General features: G+C 34.9%; 1 protein-coding gene across 1 annotated transcript in view; it reads left to right on the top strand.

Annotated features, from left to right (window-relative positions):
* Positions 1-24834, top strand: part of SHROOM2 (shroom family member 2) — a 258104-nt gene that overhangs the window by 218474 nt on the left and 14796 nt on the right. The window contains exons 6-9 of the mRNA XM_044670384.1: positions 15036-15113; positions 16843-17230; positions 17288-17595; positions 23324-23875. Coding sequence (XP_044526319.1) covers positions 15036-15113; positions 16843-17230; positions 17288-17595; positions 23324-23875 — 1326 coding nt within the window. The remainder of the gene's footprint in view (positions 1-15035; positions 15114-16842; positions 17231-17287; positions 17596-23323; positions 23876-24834) is intronic.

Below are 24834 nucleotides of genomic sequence, written 5' to 3'. Positions count from 1 at the left end.
TTTCCTGGCAGAGCTCAGTCTTCTCATTTATAAAGTGAGGAAGTTGGACTAGGTGTTCCCTTCTAGCCTGTTATCCTTGAACATCAACTTCTGGCCACTGATACTCCTTTTCCATGATAACTATATATGTTATTCTGAATGTTCTCGTTTGTCAACAGTGTAGCTCTTAAAAAACAAAAACAAAAACAAAAAACAGTGTAGCTCTTTTTAAAAACTCCATGGTTATCATTACTAGGTGTATCCCAAAGAGATAAAAAAGGGGTGGGGGGGCACAGAGGGAAAGACCTTCTTGTACAAAAATATTTATGACAGCTTTTCTTGTGGTGGCAAAGAATTGGAAATTGAGGGAATGTCCCTCAGTTGGGGAATGGTTAAACAAATTGTGGCATTTGATGGTGATGGAATACTATTGTGCTCTAAGGAATGATGAACGGGATGATTTCAGAAAGAGCTGGAAAGACCTCCAAAAACTGATGCAGAGTGAAATGAGCAGAACCAAGAGAATACTGTACATAGTAATAGCAATATTGTACAATGATCAACTGTGATAGAGTTGGCTACTGTGATCCAGGATGATTCTGAGGGACTAAGGACAAAGAATGCTATTCACCTCCAGAGAAAGAATTTTTGGAGTCAGACCACAGATGAAAGCTTATGATTTTTCAATTATGTATTTGGGTTTATGTTTGGGAGTTTTGGTTTTATAAGATTATTCATTTACAAAAATGAACTATATGGAAAAAATTAATTTTATTTTAAATTTTAAAATCCCTGGTTTTCTTAATTTGAAAAGAAAATTAGCATGACTTCTAATTATTTAGAATTTGGATATATACATAGATCTTTCTCATTCCTACTCTGGACCTGGATTCTGTTAGACCTGAGTTTTAACCCTGCCTCATACTTAGTGAACAAGTCATTTAATCTCTACTCCCCAAAAGTTCTCATCTCTAAAATGGAGAGGATAATAAAAGCTCCTACCTCCCAAGATGTTTGTGAGAATCAAATGAGAAAATAATTTTAAAGTGCCTGATATAGTAGGTGTTATAAAAATGCTAGCTATTGTTATTTATTACTGTTATTATTCCCATGGAGGAATAATAAGTGAAGTAATATTTATAAAGTTCTTTGAAAACTTTTAAAACAATATATAAATATTAGTTATTATTTTGAGCTATTATTTTCTTGTTCAAATATGTCCAACTCTTCTTGACCTCATCTGGAGATTTCTTGGCAAAAGAGACTGGAGTAATTTCCCATTTCCTTCCCCAGATGGGGAAACTGAGGCAAACAGAATTAAGTGACTTGCCCAAAGTCAACCAGATTTGAATTTGGAAAGTGAATCTTGCTCACTTGCTTCACCCAGCACCCTATCCACTGCATCACCTTCCTTGCTGCCCCTGTTACTATGCCAGATTGTCTTTCTTATAAACTTATAAACTAGAAGAATTAAATTTTGAAGTATATAGGTTTGTTTTCTTATTTAATGTTCTACTAATTAAAGTTCACATTCTATTATAAAAAATTATAATGAAAGGGAAAGATAGACAAGACCAGCCAATAAGCATTTATTGCTAGCAGACACTAGCAATGTGATTCTGAGCAAGTCACTTACCCTCCTTTTGCCTTAATCCACTGGAGTAGGAAATGGCAAATCACTCCAGTATCTTTGCCAAGGAAGCCCCATGGATGGTATTGGTATGTTATGGTAATATTTACTTATGTGATATTTCATATAAAGTCAACACTTTGTATTTCTAATTAATTATTTTAATGTTTAATAAGTCTATTTTTAAAAATAATCTTCATCATCTTAAACTTATTTGATGGAGGAAGAAGTGGTACAAAAGAGAAGAAGATACAATAAGTATTGGTCTAAGAATTACAAATATTGGAATAGAATTTTTCTGTACATGCTTGAGTGATTTCTTTGTATTCACAATAATTCACTGTGAGGTACTTTCATGATTTGCTCATGTTTAGCTCTCTCTATGATTATGCATACATGAAATAAGTTAACATCAGATCCCAAATATAACCACATTTGATCCTACTGACATAGTATATTCTACATTCATCCAATTTGACCAGTGAATTAAAGGCCAAAATAAATGCTATTTCTGGCATTGATTGGCCAATATTACTAATATTTAGGCTTTGCTGTCCAAGGGTGTAGTTTAGGAGGTCAACAGGAAATACCTCTTAGAGATGGGCAGAGGTCTGAGGAATGAAGAGTTAGGAGAAGCTGAGATAGATCTTCTCCTGAAGAACATTGTCCTACACACAAATATTGACACACATTATATTTTCTAAACTTGAACATTTTTATTAGTTCTAAATAATACTTCTAAAAAACACTAGCCTAAAATTTTGATTTTCTGTAAACAAGTGCAAACTTCCTTAAAGTCTTTGGCTCAGCTGTGAATGTATATTTTTTCCTGCAGTTTTCCTTTTCCTTTTTGTTTTTATTTTTCCAAATGATTCCTCAGTCTCAAGTCCTGTTCAGTATCCAAGTTCAGGCAAGTGAAAGTCAAAGTAGTCTGACTTTCTAAAGAGATGCGACTGTTAAAACTAGCACAATCTAGCTTTTTCTACACAATATAGGTGTTGTTGAGTGGCTTATTTGGGCTTGTTGTAAATTTTAAACCTTGGTGAGAATAATGAAATAAATGGAAACTAAACCAAAGAGAAAATTGTAGATTACTTTCCTTTTCTGTCAAGTACAGAGAATCAAAGCTTTTAGGTTTCCAGTCTTGGTGGATATGTGCCCAGTAAGAAAGGAGAGATTGAATGAGATTGCTTAAAGAGATTGATTGTGGTATCTATTAATGAGTCTGAATGAAGACAAAAAGAGGTGTGTATGTATTTTTGCTTTGACCTCTTCTAAACCCTGAAAATTTTAGTTAGAGGATTAAATGTGTTTTTAAAGAACCATTTTAAGAAAAGTTCTGTCTAGGATGTTATCTCTGGTAAGTATTTCTAATTGTTCTCTTTCTACCACTAGTTTTTCCATAAGCATTTTAATTTTCTTTTTAATATGATTTTTTTTATTTTTTTTTTTAATATTTTTCCATGGTTACATGATTCATGTAATCTCCCTTCCAGAGCTGACAAGCAATTCCTCTGGGTTATACATGTATTATCACTCAAAACCTATTTCCATATTATTTATTTTTGTAATAGAGTACAGATTAATTTTATTGAAACATTGCTATCATCATTAATGTTTGATGTGATTTAAAAAAAAAATTTTTTTTAACCCTTAACTTCTGTGTATTGGCTCCTTGGTGGAAGAGTGGTATGGGTGGGCAATGGGGGTCAAGTGACTTGCCCAGGGTCACACAGCTGGGAAGTGTCTGAGGCTGGATTTGAACCTAGGACCTCCCATCTCTAGGCCTGACTCTCAATCCACTGAGCCACCCAGCTGCCCCCTGATATGATATTTTTTTAATGAGCCTTTGTTTCAGGGAGAAGTTTAATGTCATTAAAAATCCAGCACAATTCTCCAAATACATTCTATCTTACTCTTCATCCTATTCAGTTCTTGGTCCATTCAGTGAATATTATTTGTCCAAGAAATATTTACTAATGGAAAAGATCCATCCATATTATAGTCTGTATGATATACGTTCTTCATCCATTCCTTTTTTTCCTCTATGGAGAGCAAAGCTGAACTCTTTTAAGTAATTTATGTTATTAGAGATGTCATTTGTAGATCTCTGAAATATTCCTAGATTTGATGCAGTTAGAACATTTTTATCTACAAATGAAAGCATTTAGAAGACTTTACCATCTGGAATATTTAATTTCTACTCTGCTCTCTATCTTCCATTATGCCTTTGGTGAACCTAAATCTTCCTATTTAATGCCTTTCTTGACGTAAGTAATCAGAAGATTATCTTACAAAATTCTCTTTAGTTGTATCTATGAAAAAAATCTTATGATCTTAACATGTGCTTGGGAAACACATTGGTGGAAGAGAGTCTTTAAAGCTATATTTTACTGGACCAAACCATATTCCTTTTTATTTCCTTAGACAATGAGTACATTAAGATCTGGTTCCTCTAAGCTTTCAGACAATTGTAATTATAAAATATCTCTGGTAGAATATTATTTGCCAAAAACTACCTCTTCCCTTCTCATTCTTATCTGAGTTTCATAAACCATGCAATCTACATTTATGCACTTATTAGGCACCTCCTCTGTGCCCATCACTGTGCCCCAGATACTGGGGATGCAAATACAAAAATTAAATCCTACACATCTTTCAATAGCCCTTTAAACACTTATGCTTTTGATTCTTTGGAGATTATAGCGTTCTATGATTTATAATCATAGGGCATCACTAGGAAAATTTTGGAAAATGAGGTTTGTGTTGTGAAAGGCTTGGGATTTTTGAAAGCTCTGCACAAATTTACTCATTAAAAAATACTAATTTTTCCCCATAATTGTCATTCTTCATACTTGTAATACTTATTTCAAGTACAAAATCTTTTCAAAATGTTTAATCCTAATTTAATAGAAGTAATAATAATAGCTACCATTTATTAGTAAATATTATTTATTTACTATGTGCCAGGCACACTATGCTAGAAATTCTATCTAAAAATCATTAGCAAATATTGGTTCTAAGGCAGAAGGGCAGTAAGGACTGAGCAAATGGGGTTAAATGATTTATCAAGAGTTGTAGAGCTAGTAATCTGAGGCCAGATTTGAACCTAGGATCTCTCATCTCTAGGCCAAGCACTCTATCCATCGTGCTATCTAGCAGAGTAAAATAAGTGGAACCAGGAGAACAATTTACTTAGTAAACTACAACATTATAATGAAAAATAAAATTTTAAAATTTAACTCACCATTGCAATTACCAACCACTTCTCTAGAGAACTAATAATGAAGCATGCCTTTTATCTTACCCTACCCGTGACAGATGGTGAACATATAGCACGTGTGCCAGAGAAGGTACACAAAACCCTCTCTGCGGGCATGTGCACCATAGTCCACCAGTGTTTGTTACTAGAAAATCCCAGGGACTCAGGCAAAACTGCTCCCTTCTCCCTCCCCATTGTGCCTGACATTACTCTCCCCCCTCTGCCCAGCAGCCCAATGGGAGTGCTTCCTCCCCTCCCCCTTTCTATCTGGCCTGAGGACATTCCTTACTTCACCCACCCCTCTGCCCAGCAGTCCAGTGGGAGCCCTTCCTCCCTCCCCTTGTGGGGTAAGGTGGGACAAGGAGCATTCAGCACTTGGTTGGGGAGGATGGGGCACAGCGCACAGTCTCTAAAAGGTTCGTCATCACTGTCCTAGGAAATAGGGATATAAATTAAATCAGACATTTTTTGACAGGGCAAATATATGGATTCATTTTGCTTGATTATGCCTATTTGTTACGAAGGTTTTTGTTTTTAATGGATAGAGAATTTGTGAAGGAAAGGACGCCACAATGATATTGGTGTTAAGATAAAACAGGGTCATTGGAGCATTTTTTAAAAAAATGAACAAAAAAGAACAGGAGATTAAAAAGGAGATAGAGAAGCAGGACAGCTTTGAAAGTAATTTGAATTTAATATATAAGTATAATATATGTATATGTGTATAATATATATGTGTATATGTATAATATATATATGTAAAAAGAAATACAAGCTGTATATAATGGAGCTGTAGAGTTCTATATGCAACTCAATTTATATTTTTCTTTTTGGTGTCTGAAAGTGCTTAGGTTTGTAGAAGTTTGCCAAGTTCTGAACAACAACAAAAAAAGTTTTTTTTTTTAAATTAAGCTCAAGGAAGGACTGTGTAATATGCTAATCTCCCATGGAAAGACATCCTAGTGTTCTCATTGGGTTTTTTCTTATGAGAATTAAGGCTAAATCTCTCTGGATATTTTTATAACCTGACACTTGTTTTCTCCCTGAGTAACCACTTCAGTTAAGATGGATGTGAGTTTAACTTAATTCTTGTTGGTATGCCCCAATAGTCATTTTGTGGTTTATTAAAGTCAGAAGTAGAATATTCTGAGGTCCAGTTTCATAGAGTGACTGAAGACAGAAAATATAAATTTTCTTTTAATATGGAATTTATCATTGAATATACAAATACTTATTAACCACCTAGAATGTACTATGGAATGGGATGAAATTACATAAGGAGTTTGGCCATCTATTACTTGTACCATCAAAATGTTGCCCATCCAGACTGACACAGCCATTCATTAGACTCCTGCTGTATGCAAGCCACATCCAGTTGGCCCTGCTTTATAGATTAATAATTCTATTTATAGGAATACAGTTGTGGCTGACAGCTGATGTTAAAAGGGCAGAGAGATCAAATAGACCTGACCAACAAGATATATTAAGAAAAACTATATTGTATTGATTGATTAATAAATTTCCTCATTGTCATAAAAAATAATATTTCTATTTCTATTTTATTCTTCAGTATTGTATACTGCTAGTGCCTGTCATTTAAATATATTGGTATTTTACAGATTTCATAGTGTCATACATATAAATAATGTCAAGGCCAAGGAATGTAATAAATGTACTGTAAATGCTCCGTCCCCCCAAAAGCAAAAGCAAAGATTTGCCTTGTAGTTATTTCTAGGCTTGAATTTTAAAAAATACCATTTTTATGTTTAGTTAACAATAGTAATTTTCAAAGCAAATAATACTAGAGAGATTGCCTATAATAAAAAGATTGAAGTATAATGGATAGTGTTAGGCCTGGGAGTTTGGAAGTTCTGAATTCAAATCTCTTTTAAGGTAATTAGTAGCTGGGTAACCTACTTAAAATCACTTAAGTGCCACTTTTTCATTTGCAAAATGTAAGGGTTGATTTTGATGCATTTACTGGTACCTTCTAGACTAAAAATCTACAATCCTACTGTCATTGAAGACAGATAATATATAATCATTTAAGTTGAGTCCAGTATAGCATTATTAAAGTAACACAAAATAATGTTTTCTTTTGAATGTATGATGTACCTTTTTTGACTAACCAAATTTTTTTCAATCACATTTTACCTTTTTTTTTAAAAGTGGAAATCAGTAAGAAAATAGGATCATTTTCTAAAAGTCATTAACGTATACTAATTTTTACGATTAACCAAATTTTTTTTGTCACATTTTACCTCTCTCTTTTTTTTTTAAAGTAGAAATCCATAGGAAAATGGTATTTTTTTCTGAAGGTCATGTATGTATACTAATTTATGATTAACCAAAATTTTTTCACTTACATTTTGCCTCTTTTGTTTTTTTAGTGGATTTCAGTAGGAAAATGGGATTATTTTCTGAAAGACATTTATGCATACTTCCATAAAAGCTCATTTCCTAAAAAGACAATCTCTGCCATCTCCTGAGACACCAGCCCTGTCCCTCTGGGCTTCAGTTTTCTCTCTGTAAAATATCATGGCTGAACTAGGTCTCTTTTATCTCTAAATCTATGATCTCCCTCCTCCAAATTTCATAATACCTTTTCTTTTCATTTCTTGTGACATGTATCAAATTTTGCTTTTTATTGTAATTTTTGTGTACTTACCAAATGTTGCCTACTATATTGTGAGCACCTTAAGGGATTAGGAATTATTTTTGCATTTATTCTTCCCCAAGCAAACATCCAGGAGTGCCTTTAATTTGCATATCAATAGATCTTGGTAATAATTGAATGTTGAAAAGCTAATTACTTCATCTGGTTGTGTGTGGGGAGGCTGGGGGCAGGGTGTTATTTCATTAACTACTATGGTAAATCATTTTTGAAAATTTTGCTGCTTATGTTTTTCTATTTATAATAATTTTACATTGCTTTCATGAGAAAAATGATTTATAAAAAATTTCTAATTTCTAAGTAATTCAACATATCTAAATTAAATCTTGAACTTGGGAATTATGTTGGCAGTTTAAGTATCTTTGCTGAAAATTATTTTTTCCTATTGTATTGTAGTGCTAAATAGGGGAAGCTTTGTGGTAGATGCAGTGGATAGTACAGGGTTTGGATGAAGTCAGGAAGTCATTCAGTCATGACCCAATTTAGGGCTTTCTTGGCAGAAGATTGAAGTAGTTTGCTATTTCCTTCTCCAACTCATTTTACATATGAGGAAACTGAGGCAAGTGGAGGTAAGTGACTTGCCCAAGGATACACAGTTTAAGAGTTCAAATGTGGCTTCAGTCACCTTAGGTTAAGTCATTTAATTTCTGTCTGCCTTGGTCTCCTCCTCTGTAAAATGGGAATAATAATAGCACCCAATTCCCAGAATATAATATTCCCAGAGTATTTTAATGTGCTTTGCACAGTGCCTAGCATATAACAAGTCCCATAAAAATGCTAGCTTTTACATATGTTATTATTATTAGAACACTTTGCTCATCTTAAAACTATATAAAAACTAGCCATTATTATTATTACCTATTTTAATTATAATTTTAGTGTCATAGGACCTGAGTTTCAACCTGAACTCTGCTGCATATTAATTTTGTTCCCTTGAACTTAGTGTTTCTGGGTCTCAGGTTCATCAGGAAGTGATGATCTCCAAGGTCCCATTCAATGCTAAGTCTATCATCCTCTGAACTTATGTTTAGATTACCTTAAATTTCCTTTCAGCTGTAACTATAACGTGGCCATTTTCTGGATGAGAGAACCAAATATTTCCCCTCCGTGTTAATTTCTTTAGGTAGCAAAAACTGAAATATGTGATTTTATAAGTAGTCTGCTTAAAATATATTAATGATTATTGAGCACAAAAGAGAGATAATGGTAGCTCATGGCTATGTAATATTTTATAGTTTACAAATAGCTTTTCTTACCATAACCATGTGATGTAGAATTATGACAAGTATTTCTGTTTATAGAGAAGGAAACTGAGGCTTGTTGAATTTAAATAATCTCTCTAGGTACCTCTTTCCCCAGGTCATGAGGTAGTGGAATTCAGAAAAGAAAACTTAACAGAAATGATTCTCACAGTGTTATTTTATTGCACCTCCTAATTCAGCAGTTCTCAAACTTTGTGGTCCCAGGGCCCCTATTTACAGTCTCTAAAATTATTGAAGAGCACTCTCCTCCCCAAAAGGAATGTTCATGTGGGTTCTCTCTCTTGATATTTACCATATTAAAAATTAAAACATTATTATCACAAAAAGAGTTTTGACTCCTTGGACCCACTAAAAAGGGGAATCTTTGGACCACACTTTGAGAACAATAATTCTTATTCCTGCTTTAAGTTTCTCCCCACCCCTAATTTATATGCCACCAACTAATGCTAACATTATTTCTCCGAAACTCAAGTCTGACCATGCCATTCTCCCTGAATAGAGTTTAATAGTTCTATAATGCCCCGAGAGTCTGATATAAATTCTTCTTTTTAATTTTAATAATCAGTAACAACCTGGCCCCAATCTACAGGTCAAAACTCATCCTCACTTTTTCACCTTTTGCATATCTTGTCCCTATCCTTCCATAAATCCTCCAAAAGCAGTCTGGCTGAGTGTGCTAGACTTTCTCTAGGTTCTAAAAATTAATTTCTTTTAGCATTATAGAATTGACGTTTCGATACACAGGCATCTCTTGCTGTCATTTTTACTATATAACTAGCCCATCTCCTTTTCCAGATAGGCGTCTTTTTAATGATATCTTTTACTTTGATATCTAATGATATCTTTACTTGTGCATAATTTATCATTCACAATATATGAATAGAAGGGCATAGGACTAGATCTTAAAAGCAATTCCCTGCAATTAGTTTTGTATATTACTTAAATAAATTTTCTTTACTTTGGGTAGATATAATTATGCTAGTCTTATTCACAGAGCTTTCCTAGTTTAATTGATTACCATAAAGTGTCAAAATATAAAATGGTGAGCAGATTCTAAATAATGTCTAGTTGGTGGTGTTATTCTCATTCAAGTTAAATTCATACAGTTCCTAATTGCATCTCAGAAACACAGATCTCATGTTCATAGACTTAGAAAATCATTTGGAAAAAAAATAATTTTTCACATTTGCTTTACAACATTCCAAAGAAAAGGAAATAACTAGAATTTATTGTTCAGATGAGAAAAACTGAGGCACAGTGAGTTTGTGAGAGTATCTCTTAGAAGAGAGGATCTGTACCCATATCCCTCTAGTTTCCTAGTGATTATATTAACTTGGTCCTAGTGATTATATTAACAGGCATAAAGGAATGTCATTTATTAGAAATGATAGATGGTATATGCTTCATGACAGTTTTAACATTTTTAATAAGACTTGAATAAGAATAAATGATATTTGAAATGTGAAGATGAAAAAAAAGCATCTGTAATATTTATTCCCTCTGTTATCCACTATGAAATGTTTAAAATCTTGAGCATTTTTCAAATCTTTCCCTTTTTAATAAGAAAAAAATTTTAACATGTTAGTTTCATATTTTCTATTATAGACCTTAAAATTTTAAACAGTAAGTCAAAAGATGTTATTATACCATTTCACAGGTTTTTCCTGGGTCCCTCTGCTGCATGAAGCTTGCTTTCTTTTTCTCCTTTCTGAACTGTAAGAGCCCGATTCTCTCCATGGTAACATGTAATTAGCATGTTTTGCATGTGAATGAAGCAACCAACCCATGCTGAATGTAAATTACTCTGTCTCTGGAATGCAGCTCCCCTCTTTTCTTCTTTGTATAATTTTACTTTATGGTCTAAAATAGTTGCCAAAGCTTATCCAAATCCAGCCCTGGTGGTTTACAGGTTCCAATCCTTAAACTAATTTTAATGCCTTGAGAAGGGGATCATTCTATTATCTTTGTTTTGATTTTTTAATGCTCTTTATTGTATGTTTTTGTCCTTGAGGACACGCAAAAAAAATGAGAAAGAACTCCATTGTATCAGGTTTGGAAAGACTCATTGTCCACATAATTTTGATTAGGATCATATTTGTCCTACGATATAAAATACATTTTGAAGAATGGAGTTGGCCTTTGGTTTTAATCTTTATCATTGGCTCCTTATTTTCTGTGACCTTGATTTCTTAAAATTCTCACAATCTGCCCTATTAGAAATGAATTTGGTGACATTGGGCATTGAACTTGTATAAGGAAAAAAGAAATCTAGCAATATATCAGTTATGTGATCAAAAATTACCGTGTTAATTTTGAGTGAGAAAATGAAATACCAAAATGAAATGTAGGCAGTTATGTTAACTGTAGAATAAGATGTTAATCATACCTTATACTGCTGGACAAGATATGTTTTCCCCCCAAGAGCAACCATCAAAATTCACACATCATTTAATATAATTTTTCATACCAAACAGGCTAGATATCTAGACCCACAGTGAAGTGAAATGTATTTTCTCACTGTATTTTTTTAGCTTTTGAAAAAGAACAGATTAGTCTAAATATTGTTAGAAACTTATGTTTATGTTAACCAAAATAGTTGGCTAGATTTTTTTTCTTCAAGTTTTTTTTTTTAAATCAGGGGAAAAATTTTTTTTGAGGTAGTCATTCATAAAATGTACTCCCTTGATATATGATCATAGCATCAGATTTAGAGCTGGAAGGGATTTCAGAACTCATTGAGTCCTTGTTTTTTTTTTTTATCAATATGGAAAATTAAGTCCAGAGATTTATGACTGACCCAGTTTCACACAACTAGCTAGCAAGTGTCTGAGATGGGATTTGAACCTACATCTTCCTAACTCTTGAGTGTTAGCCTGCATCTTTTGACACCATGCTGTCTCTCTCTCTCTCTCTCTCTCTCTCTCTCTCTCTCTCTCTCTCTCTCTCTCTCCCGCTCTATGTCTCTTTCTCTCTCTCCCTCCCTGTCTGTCTCTTTTCTCTCTTTACAAATACTTTGTTAAAGTGATCAAGTTTCACAATGGAAACAGGAAAACTAGAAATAAATGGATAAAACATCAACCTTAGCAGAAATTAATTTAGCAAATATTCAACCCCTACTGTATTCCTATCACTCTGCTAGGCACCATTAGGATGCTTTGCATTACAAGTATTTGGTGTTATTTTATGATGAGATTTTTCTGTGGAAGTACTCTTGGAGCACTTGTTCAGAAGAAGGAATAGGCATATTCTTCCCTCCTTATTCCCGGTAGCCATCCCTAACATCTCTTCTTTCTATCCATTTTTGTCTCCCAGTTCAACCAACTCCATTTTGTCATCTGCTGGTCTCCATTTTCTTTCCATTCTCAAGCAGTTCAGTACCTATTTCACAGTCTTCCTCTCTTCCCTAGTTCTTGCCCTGCCCACATTCTTAGAGATTTCAAAATAATGTTAGTGTCCTCTCAAACTCCTCCTGACTTTCCAGTCAGTCAACCTCCTAAATTCCCATTATTTCTGTTTTCATTCCACCTTAAGAACTTGTTGGGATGGCGGTCATCCCCTTGATCTAACTACTACTCATAATTGTTGTACTGCCATGATCCCAAACTCTGAAATTGTTCTCTCTGACCACAACCTATTCTTTCAAATTTCCATTCTCTTTTCCTTAAACTACTCTTCCTCCTTCCTGTGATTACCAAACCTTCTACCTCACTGTCTTCTCCCAATTCATCTTCCTCTACTCTGGGTTCTTTTCTCTAACTTTATGGAACATAGAAGAAATTATCTGTCAGATCTATGGATAGAGGAAGAATTCATGATCTCAACTAGAGATAGAAAGTTTCATAGAAGGTAAAATGGATAATTTTGATTATGTAAAAGTTTTTTGCACAAACAAAAGCAATATAGCAAAATGTGAAGAAAAGAAGGAAACTGGGGGTGGGGGGAACTTTTGCAGTAAGCGATATATAGGGAACTGAATGAGTAAGAGCTATTCTCTAATTGATAAATGGTCAACAGATATAAATAAGTAGTTTTCAGAGGAAGAAATCAAAGTTATCATCCATTAACCATGTGGAAAAAATAGTCTAAATCAATAATAATTAGAGAAATGCACATTCAAGCTATTACTCTTACTCATGCATCCAATTTCTGGTCAGACTGACCTAGTCACTATTTCTCATGCATGAAATCCTATCTCCTGCCTAGTCCTTTTGCACAGATGTTCCCCCATGTCTAGAATGTATTTTTTCCTCTCTTTCAGGCAAGTAAAATTCCTACATAGCTTCCAAATACAGCTCATGTTTGTGCTTCTACCTACAAGAGACCTTTCTCAATTTCTCAAATAGTAACACTTCTTTGCCTCTTGAAATAACTTTGTATTTCTTACTTATATATGTGTTGTCTACTTTAGAATGTATACTCCTTGAGGGCAGGGATGATTTGTACTTTTGTCTTGACTTCTCCAGTAGCTTTTATGTAGTAGATGCTTAATAAAATAGATATTAAAAATGAGTTTATGAGAACATTCCCCAATTAGGGATGTGTAGTACCCAAGAATTCTGTCAATTGACTAGCAATGGGATCATTTTCCAATAACTGGAAATGGTATATGTCAAAGTTTCTTAATCTTTTTTTTTTGTCATAGATTTCTTTGGCAGTATAGTGAAGCCTTTCCATCCCTTCTCAGAATAATGTTTTTAAATACATAAAATATAAGGCATAGAATTACAAAGGAACTAATTATATTGAAGTACAATTAACAAAAAAGGTCAAGCACTCTTTTGATAAATCCTATAGATGGTATTACGATAAAGTGCTAGAGAGAAACTAGGAAACAATACATTTCTTTCTTACTGTGGTTAGCAAACCTGGGTACTGAGTCATTATTTACTTTCCATTGTTACCTTTTTCCCCCAAAGGTGAGTTCTGTGCTTTGCCAAAAGAATTTAAAAACAATTTTCCCCTAAATTTGCAACAAAACTTTACTAGTAAATATGTAGAGATGGCAGCATGGAATCCCTACAAAATACAGGGTCAGCCTAATGTAAGCTAAAGTCTAAAGGAACTCTCTGGGTTAACAGACCAAGTTTGTGCAATTTATCCAGTCTCTTCTTTAAAGCTTTTATATATCTATATAGCTGATACTCAACTCCAATGTATGATAAGAGAGCTGATTTCTAGGATGAACTATGCCATGGAGCGTGCCCATACAGAAGTTCATACGGTGACAATCTTGTGTCACTACAGGGTTGACTTCTCTCCCTGGAGAACTTTGGGTGAGACTGACCCTGTATTTTGCAGGGATTCCATGCTGCCATCTCTACATGTTACGCTAAATGTTACTTTTTCAATTGACATTTGAACATATTTATAATATTCAGATGACTCTAAAAGACCTGATTTGAGATTATAAATCACAGTAGATTGTGTTAAGCAAATTTTACATTGCCTGTCCTGTGCCCAAGTGTTTGGGAGGAGTAAATGGTCACCTTGAAAAGGTTTTACAGAAAAGGAAAAAAAGTAAATGTACAATGAAATCCATTAAAGTTATAATCTGATAAACAAGGAGGCGAATCACTAATTTTTAATCGGGTATTTTGAAAGGAAAGTAATATTAACCCATAATTTATCACGCATAGTTATAATTAATAAAGAAGCTTTTTTAAAAATTAAGTGACAATTTCCTGATACTGAATTGGCATAGTAGAAAGATCCATTTCAAGTCCCACCTCTGAAACACTCTGGCTTGGTAGCCAGTCTTTTCCCTGGGAAACCCACTTATACTATGAAGTTTCAGAGAAGGTGCCAACGCACATTTAGTAGAGGGAATTTCCTTACTCAGGACTTCCTTATGCTAATGAAATCTTAGGTTCAGTTCCTTTGGCCTCGTCTAATTTATCACTATTGTGAGGAAGATTAAACACAGTAGGTTAGTGATTTAAAGACAAGAAGTGCATTATATTGAAATGCATCAAATTCTAACAGCATATGACTGCTTGTTCCTCCTTGTATATTGTCATTTTCACAAATGTGTAGGTGTTCTGCTGTATTTTTATAACCAGGACTTTCTTTGGATTATGCATTGTTCCCAGAATCACCTTTTGTTTTGCCTGTGCTGTTTTGATAACTTTCAGCCTCTGTTAGTATTTCCTAATGCAAATAAGAGAGCTGACTTCCTCAAGTTGGGTTCATGTTATCTTAAGCCTTTTATGTTTGCTTTTTCTGTTTCAGCTTCTTTTCTAAGCTCACTGTGTCTCTTCAGCCTCCTCTAAGCAAAGAGCAAACGTGCATTCTTTCAGGGTCTCAGAGGTACCTTTTCTTGCTTTCTTTTCCTCCTTTGACATGCCATTGACTTTCAGAAGTTGCTGTAGTAGGAGCTCACTTTCTGTGCTATGAGATGAGCGGGTGGTTACTAATGCTCAACTGTAAATGGTGGCTATGGTCCAAGCTAGAGTCTAATCTGAGTTGCTTGTCACAATGACGACTGCAAAACAGGAAAAAAAGGGAAATAGAGGATTTGGGATTTCAGACATACTCTTGTGATATATGGAGTAATGGTTTCTTTCCCTTGTGTAGTTCATGAATTGGAAAATAAAAGAAATAATCTGGAGCCTTTCCACATTTCTAGTTACCATTGAATGATGTTCAGGCTATAGAACCTCTGAGGTTCCCTTTAATCTCAAACTTTTATGGTTTTAAGACATTTTCACTGTAGGGAGAGTTAAAGGCAACACTTTTCATAAATGTTCTTGGCTAACATCTAATAATAGTAAGATTGCCAGTGCTGACCAGTTTTAGTTCCTAGCTGTGATCAGTATTAAAGCTTTGGTTCTCATCCTGATTGGTGGCTGTTTTCCCCACTGAAAGTTCTCAAATAAAAAAGTTAAGTTAGAAAAGCAATAATAACAAATCAAAACTACAAACTAAATTAGTAGTTAAACAGGAATAAAAAGCTAACGAGAAACTCAGGTGTTTTTTTTTCCCCCATATTTTATTGGGCTGTAAAAGAACAATAGGTAGCAGAAATGTCAACAGAGGCACAGTCTACTTATTGATGGTTGATTTAATTCACATTAATTAGCTGGCTCATTAGCCATGACAGAAATGGACATGTGCAGTGTGCATGCATGTGTGCGCACATATATATTATATGTGTGTATTTTTTATATATATCAGGTATATCAGGGTGTCTGTAAGTTTCTTTTGCACTTCATCTTGGAGAAGGGACTGGAAACCTCCCAAGGTAATTTTATTTATTTTTTATTTTTAAACTTTTACCTTCTGCCTTGGAACCAATACTATGTATGTTCCAAGGCAGAAGAGCATTAAGGGCTAGGCAATGGGGGTTAAGTGACTTGCCCAGGGTCATACAGCTAGGAAGTGTCTAAGATCAGATTTGAACCTAGTGTAATTTTAAATTAGCTTTATGAAGAAATTGTTACAAATTTTATTAAATAGTTTATCATTTGTTAGTAAATGAGAACTCTTCAAAAACTTCCCATTAAATCTCATTTTGCTCCACTGAATTTTTATTTACAGAAATTAAGTTTTGTTCACAGATTTTTAAAAAGTTGAATATCTTAGATTATTATATGAAATGGTTTCATTGCATCATCATGTACATGTATGTATGTGTACATATACCCTAGTCCAACATATTTTTGAACTCACATTATATTAGGAATGGAGAGTGATTAGGTTTTAATCCTCTAAGTGGGTCAGAGCAGTTATAATAGATGAGTACTATTTAAGAGTTACTATTTCTTGTGTTATATATGTGTGTACATATATAATTTCTAAATATAAAATTTATATAATTATACTTTAATACAAATGAATATATAAATATATATTTTATAAACATGTAAACAAATTCATAAATATATAAAGATTTTCTAGAAATGTGTAAATGAAAATGAATACATGAATTACAAATGCAAATATGAATATATAAATAAATATTTATATGGATATCTAAAATCTATATATGACTTTAAACAGAGTAGTTTGCTAATGATTTTTTTACTTTTGTTCTTAGGCAAACAGATACAGAACATCAGGGAGAAAGTTCAGGAGAAAAAAGTGATCCTTTGGATGAAAATCTAAGCAGCAAGTTAAGATCCTTTGAGCCATCTCACACTAGAGAGCCACTAGCTTTGCCACAGGAGAGCCGAGGAAGGTCTGGGACATTGCCTAGCGATTATAGATATTCAGAAGAAAACGAAAAAGAAGGAACCCACGATTCAGACGCGCCCCAGGAAGCTCAAGCAAAGAACGACGGCACCCACCCTTCCTCGCAGGGCAGAGAAGAAGACTCCCGGTGGATAGATTCAGTCCCATTCAGCAAACGACGGGGACCAGCGCCCCAAAGGCCACCCCCTCCCAGACGGGACGCCAGTAAGTACAGACGCCAGGACTGCCCTCCGGTCTCTGTCGGGAGCTCCTCTGAGTGCTTGCTGGCCGTCCCTGGCAGGCCTCCCCAGCCTCATCCTCCTCATTCTCCTGACGCATCTGTGAATCCTTCAACCCTTCCCCAGAGTCCCTCCGCGTTGGGCGAGAAGCCTGGCGGTCCTCAGCCGCAGGAGTCTCGGCAACCTGCATCTTTGGAGGATGACTGCCAGCCCTTAAATGAAGACACATCACATCTCAAGCCCGAAGCTGTTCCGTCTTCAAAGTACCGTCATCTTCCGAAGTCCGGCATGGAATCCTCTCGGTCTCCTTCGCCTCAGTTTGCTCCCCAGAAACTGACAGACAAACCTCCGTTGCTGGTGCAGGATGAGAACTCAGCAAGGTATTTATTTATTGGTGGTGATGGCAGGCAGGCACACACACTCTGGCCTTTCTCAAGTTAATCCTGCCCACTGGGAACACTTTAAAAACTTGGAATATAGCGATAAAACCAATAAGAGGACTCCTGAAGTCCAGATCTGTTCTTTTATTGATGTAGGGAACTTCTCTGGAGGAATTTTTTTTTTCTGGAGGAAGTAACTTTATTTTTATTTTTATTTTATTTTTAAAATTTTTAATTTGAATAGTTTCCCATAGTTACATATTTCTTGTTCTTTCCTTCTCCCCCAAACCCTCCTAACCCCCCTTAGCTGACGCACAATTCCACTGGGTTTTACATATATCATTGATCAAGACTTAATTCCATATTATTGATAGTTGGACTAGAGTTATCGTTTAGTGTCTACATCCCCAATAATATCCCCATCAGCCCATGTGTTCAAGCAGTTGTTTTTCCTTTGTGTTTCTCCTCCCACAGTTCTTCCTCTGAGTGTGGCTAGTTTTCTTTCTCATAAGTCCCTCAGCTTTGCTCTGGATTCTTGTATTGATGCTAGTAGAGAAGTCCGTTATGTTAGATTGTATCACAGTGTATCAGTCTCTGTGTACAATGTTCTCCTGGAGGTTGTTCCAGTTCACATGGAATCCCTTCTGGAGGAAATTTTATCTATACAGATCATCATTTCTTTACAAATGATACACTCCCAATGAGAGTAAGTTTTTAAAAACTCTTACTTTCTGTCCTAGTAATAACTCTAGAAGAGAAGAGCAAAGGCTAGGCAGATGGGGTTTAGTGATTTACCAAGAGTCACACAGCTAGGAAGTATCTGAGGCCAGATTTGAACCCTGGCCCTTCCAACTTCAGGCCCAATTCTCCATCCACTGCCCCCATTAGAAATTTTACATCCATTTAAATTGGATCACTTCTTGACCTTCTGGGTAAGGTCAAATTTTACACATGATCTTAGCCAAAGGCTGAGAAGTAATCCAATTAGAAATTTTAGAGGGAAAAATAACATCCACAAAAATTTTCTTATCATACCTCAGTTTCCATCATATGAAAGACCAGAGTTTTATAGAACATAGTTCCGGAACATTGCATAGCTTAGAAGTCATATCATTCAACCTAAATTTCTTAAGTACTTTGTGCCCAGGGCAAATCACTTAAACTTGTTTGCCTGTTTCCTCATCCCTAAAATAAGCTGAAGAAAGAAATGGCATACCACTCCAATAGCTTTGCTAAGAAAACCCCAAATGGGGTCATGAAGAGTTGGACATGACTAAAACTGATAACACAAAATTCAACAATAGCTACCATACCATATTTATACTAAGGATTGTATTTAATAAGATCATTGGGTACATTAGACAAAAAATGCGATGGTTTAAAGTTTTGCTGAATTATCTTCTTCCAAAATAAACATCTAAGAAACATATCCTTTCTAGAGACACCAACCCAAAGAACCAAGACTATAGCCATATTTTTGTTGGAACAAGGTCAAAATTTTTCTAATTCATTAGTCCCAGTGCCAAGTATCCTTCTTTTTATCAAAGCAAAGTAGAAAATTTTCAAATTCATAAGTGCCAAACCTCATAGTAAGGCATTTTGCAATAATAAGTTGATGGTGAATAAAATGCGCCATCATGAGTAGGAAGTTCAGAAATTGCAATTCTATTAATTAATTTCTGAAATAAATGTCAACTAAGTACTTTAAGGAATGTACCAACATAAAGAGAATAACTAGCTTAGAACTAGAAAAAGCTATAATTATATTAGTGTGGGTATTTCATCTACCTTTATTTGATCATAACACCTCCATAATGTGATTGATATGTCAGGGTTATCATAATATATTTTTTTAAATCTTCACCTTTGCATTCAACTCTGGCCTCCAACATTTCCCATCTGTGAGATTCTGGGCAAGTCACTTAACCCAGTTGCCTAGCCCTTACCACTCTTTTGCAGTATCAATTCTAAAATAGGGGGTAAAAGTTTAAAAAAAAAAAAATCATCACCTTACATCTACCATGGTGATGTAGCTCTAAATTTTTCCATCCTGTTCTCTGGATGGCAGACATAGAATTCATTACCTAGCCCATAAAAAATGAGAGAAATTTTATTTTTTTCTCTTAAGCCACTGTCAAATTTGAATTTAACTATTTTTTTTAAACTCTTATCTTCCATCTTAGAATCAATACTGTGTATTGGTTCCAAAGCAGAAGAGTGGTAAGGGCTAGGCAATGGGGGTTAAGTGACTTGCCCAGAGTCACACAGCTGGGAAGTGTCTGAGGCCAGATTTGAACCCAGGACCTCCTGTCTCTAGGCCTGGCTCTCAATCCATTGAGGTACCCAGCTGCCCCTGAATTAACTATTTTTAAATTTAATTTAAAATTTAAAGTAAATAATTTGATCCTGACTGCAAGAAAGAATACTGATTTTGTAGTATACTGCTAAATCACTGTAGGAAGGAAACATTAAAGGATAAAATTCATAAAGAGGACCCAATTAATGCAAATAATAAATCCTCTTCCTGTAGTTGTATTATTTGAATTCATACTACCCATTTCCATAAAGAACTAATTATTACATGTTACTCCATGGTAACTTCAAATGGTACAAACTTGAGGCTTCTGGGATTTGATGTTTGCACTATAATTGGGAACTATTCATAATATAAATTGGATACCATGATGTGTGAATTCTTGATAGAAAGGATTCCATGTCTGACTAAGTTGCCATATTCTTAGTGGTCTATAGCAATGGGACATGTTGCTGCTGGCTTGTCTGAAGATATGTGGGAAGCTAATAATAATATAATAATAGCTTTTATAGGCACCTACTATGTGCCAGACCTTGTGCCAAACACTTTAATAGTTGTCATTTCACCATATCCATAATCACATCTGTATTGCTGCTCCCTCTGCTGCTGTTAGAAATCACTACCATTGCACGTCTCATCCTTTTGTTAAAAACAAAACAAAGAATCAATACTTAGAACCTCAAATCTAACTAGAACCAGTGGGAAAGAAGAGGTAAAGGTAAATCTTACTCCATATTTGTAAAAGGATCTTAAAATCTTGGATGAGTACATTATTAGTGTACCTCATTTTCCAAGGTGATGCTTCTGGCAGAAATATTTTGTCTGGCACAAAGATAACGCCACACAAGCACCATGGTTTATTTTAATTCTCATCTCCCAATTTGATTTCTTACTGAAAGAGATCTTTGAAAAATATGCCTTTGATGCTTCCCCCATTTATCACTCCCATTCTCTTTACCAAACCACTTTGGTTATGCATGATTTATTCAAGAATTTATGTCTTTTGTGGGGCGGAGAGAAAATAATTCTTTCCAAGTTTGGCTTCATTAGTTCTAGCCTCTAATATAGGTTAATTTTTTTAAATCTATTTTTAAGATCCTCAGGGGGTTTTATTTTGTCACTTCAATATAGCCATGATGTCATCTATGTGGATACTACTCCCTCCACCATTAGAGATCACTACCATTCCATGCCTTCTCATGCTATGTGATTCTTGTATATTTTTAATCAGTCCTCATAACTGGAACCACCTGACATACTTTAGATACTTCATGGGTTCTAGTGCAATACTAGAGAGATCCATCTTATTAATTTTTTAGGCAAACAATAAAGATGCTCCTATTCACAAATCTATTCATTTATGTAGTGTTAAAACAAATTAAAACATTTACTTGATAACTTTTTATAAAGTGCAATATCTTTTTTTTTTATAAAGCAGAAATTCAAAGAAGGCATTTTTGCCTCTTCAAGAATCTTAATAATTCTCATAGCACACTCTCAACTCTCATTTTTTCTCCTTGTATTGTTTACTTTATAGCTTTTTAGTTGGTAATGTAGTTAAACAGGTCTAGAAAGGCATCTAATGTTGAAGGGCTTGTGATAAGAGGGTGTGATTAGAGTGAGTTGGATTGTTTAAGGATGGGGGTTAGGCTGCTTTAGGTAAAAGGTTACCTTGGAGCAGGTTGTCAGTTTTTAAAGGCAGCTGTGGTGTTTGGGAATAGATTAAGACTTAGCAAAAAGCAAAACTTATAGTCATTCCCTGGCATCTGCAGAGTTTGAAAGGTAAGAACTAAAAGAATAAAAAAAATTTTTTTGATCTTTAAACTATATGTATTTTGTACTTTAAAGACAGATATTTTAGTTTAAAAGATGAATCATTTTAAAAAAAGAAATATAACTTTAATACTCTTAACAGCCTTGAAAATGAATGAACAAATGTATGAATACATAAATAGTTGAGCATTGCTATAAAAGATTTGAAATCAAAAGGATTTATTGTTTTTATTTCCTGTTTTCTACATATTAGTGGGAAAAAACAACAGCCACCATCAACAACAACTTGGCATTTTTCTTTCCCCAACTCTCTCAGCTCTCCCTTATGGGAAAAAGGAGTATTCCTGGAGTCCAGGGAAACAGGTTCCAAGGCCCAGGTCTGTCATTAGCTATTGTAAAGGTCATTTATCTGAACCTTATTTAACAGGCCAGGAAAACTAAGGGAGAAAGAAAGAAAGACCTGTGCAAATCCAGATTTTTCTTCATTCCAAGCAAACTGGAATAAGAAATGAAGAACATGAAATTTAGCAAAGCAAAGTTTTTGTCCAGATAGAATGTTAGGTTTTTTTCTTTTTCCCTTCCCTTGACTATCTTATTCAGGTGTGCTAGGCAGGCTGAAAAGAGGGGAAAAGCAGATGATTTCTATGTTGGCGATGGTCTAATATATTGAAACATAACTTAAAAACAAACTTGCATCTTCAGTGATTTGTTGCTAGTGAGAGAAAGGAGGACACCAGAACAAATAAATTTTGCCTTGTGGACCACACCCATACATACAATGAAGGAAACTGATTGTGTCCTTTAGTCACCATTGAAAAGATCAGAAACAGATATTTTAAGTTACAGCAAAGTAGCTTCACTGGTTCTGAATGTACCAAACCCACAAAATTATGGCAGTCATTTCTTAGGTCCTTAAGCTTGAAACAAATTCTATGCATCTGTTTCTGATTTTTTTTTTCCTTTCAGAACATGCAGGGCCCATTGTAAACTAGAAAACTGAGCTGTTGTTTGTCCATTTTTTATTTTTATTTTTTAAATTACTTACAAGTTCTCTTGTCTTGATTGAATACATCTGTATTGTTTTTTGTACAAATGGCTTAGCAGCATAATGTGAGGGAATCCCAACTATAGGCTGGCACGGATAAAACAATCATCCTTTGAACTGGCATATTTATTCTTTCTCCTCTCCTCTCCTCTCCCTTTCTTTCTCTTCTCTTTCTCCTTTTCCTCTTCTCTTCTCTTCTCTTCTCTTCTCTTCTCTTCTCTTCTCTTCTCTTCTCTTCTCTTCTCCCTGCCTTCTGTACAAATCCAGATTTTTCTCCTAAGAATTTTTCTTATTAACAAGTTCAATTTGTGAGTAGTTTAAAAGACTTTAAACCATTTATTAGATCAAAAGCCTTTGTTTATAGAAAGAATAGTTGGTAGCTCTCATCACATTCTAAAAACATTAGTGCGCCTAGTATGTTTGACCCAAATGGGAAGGGAACGTGAATTTCAAATGTATGGTCCATGTTGAATATATAGAACAAACCTACAGATCAAAGCAGAAAGGTAGAGAATTCTGAACTCAACTTTTGTCCTAACATATGCCCAAATGCCATTTTACATTTTAAAAAATAAATAACTTTTCTCTTTTTCCAGAATTGAGAAGGTCATAGATAATAATACCACAGTGAAGATGGTCCCCATCAAAATCGTTCACTCTGAAAGCCACGCTGAGAAAGAGAGTCGGCAAAACCTTGTGAGCACCATGGAACCCCCTGCTCTGCCCAGTGGCTTGGAAAAAGACCAAATCAAGACACTCAGCACCTCTGAGCAGTCCTACTCACGCTTCTGCGCCTACACCAGGCAGGGTGTGGAGCCTGAGGCTGAGAATAAAACCAGAGTGGCTGACTCAGAACCAGCCGAAGCCTTGGGGTACAACTTGAAAGACAGTGAGGAATCCAGCTCTGCTGTCAGCTACATGAAGGCCAAAGAGAAGACGTTAGAAGACTTGAAATCGGAGGAACTAGCCAGGGAGATTGTAGGAAAGGATAAGTCTTTGGCAGACATTCTAGATCCCAATGTGAAAATTAAAACCACCATGGACCTGATGGAGGGAATTTTCCCTAAAGACGAACATCTCTTAGAAGAGGCTCAGCAACGCAGAAAGCTACTTCCAAAGGTTCCTTCTCCTAAAATTACAGAGGAAAAGTGAGTAGAATTTGGTGCTTACTCTGTGGTTCTCTTTGTTGATGATGCTATTTTTTGTCCTATGAATTTTTCTTTATTTTATAACACAACGAGACTGGGTTGGCTCTTATACTGATTTTGATGAAGGCCAACATAATGGTTGGTCAGCACTATTTGATAGACCTTGTTCAATTTCAGAAGTGAAGCCAAGGGCTAACCCTCATCTTTATTTTGTGTTTGGCAGAGCTGTATGGCTAAGGTAGAAAGGAACGTAGAAAAATAAATGCTGCCAATAATTATGCCTAAGTTGGGTAAGGCATTTGATTTAGAGCAGTACTACTGGTCTTTTTTTTCTCTTCCTAGGTGAGTGAAAACTAAGTAAATTAAATTGAATGCTTTTTTTAAACTATGTTTTTTTTTAAATTTTAGTTTTATCTTTTTATTTTAATAACTAATTTACACATAAGTTTTCCAAATTTTGAGATTCATCCATCCCTTCTTTCCTCCCCTCTCCTGGAGTTGACACACAATTCAATCTGGGTATTAGCACAAAACTGAGGGTTTTTTAAATGATTTTTACATATATGCTTTCCTTGTCTATTAATTAACTTGATTGGTTGGTAAATTATAAATTTTAAATCTTTCAAAATATAAAAATCATAGTATGCCACCTATGATTTATCTACCTATTCATCACTAAAGCCGTGAGGCTAATAGGTCCTTCTAGGATGTCAGTGGAATAAAGCAGGTGACCCATTTAGAACAGCTAGATAATGGAGCTTCTAAGGAGAGGTCTCCCATAGGGGGCATCCCTTATATAAGCACTGCTATAAATGAGGTGAAATCTAGAGGAATTTGGGGATTATGATTATTTCATTTTTCCCTTTCTTTTGTACAAGTTTTTAAAAATTTGGCCCCATCCTTTATGGAAAAAAGCATTTCTGAAAGTCAAGAGAAATAGGTTCTAGTCTCAATCTGTC

This window comes from Gracilinanus agilis, chromosome 3 (genome assembly GCF_016433145.1).
Source record: "Gracilinanus agilis isolate LMUSP501 chromosome 3, AgileGrace, whole genome shotgun sequence".
Taxonomy (NCBI): Eukaryota; Metazoa; Chordata; class Mammalia; order Didelphimorphia; family Didelphidae; genus Gracilinanus; species Gracilinanus agilis.
The sequence above is the reverse complement of the archived record's forward strand: the minus strand, read 5'-3'. Positions and strand labels throughout refer to the sequence as shown.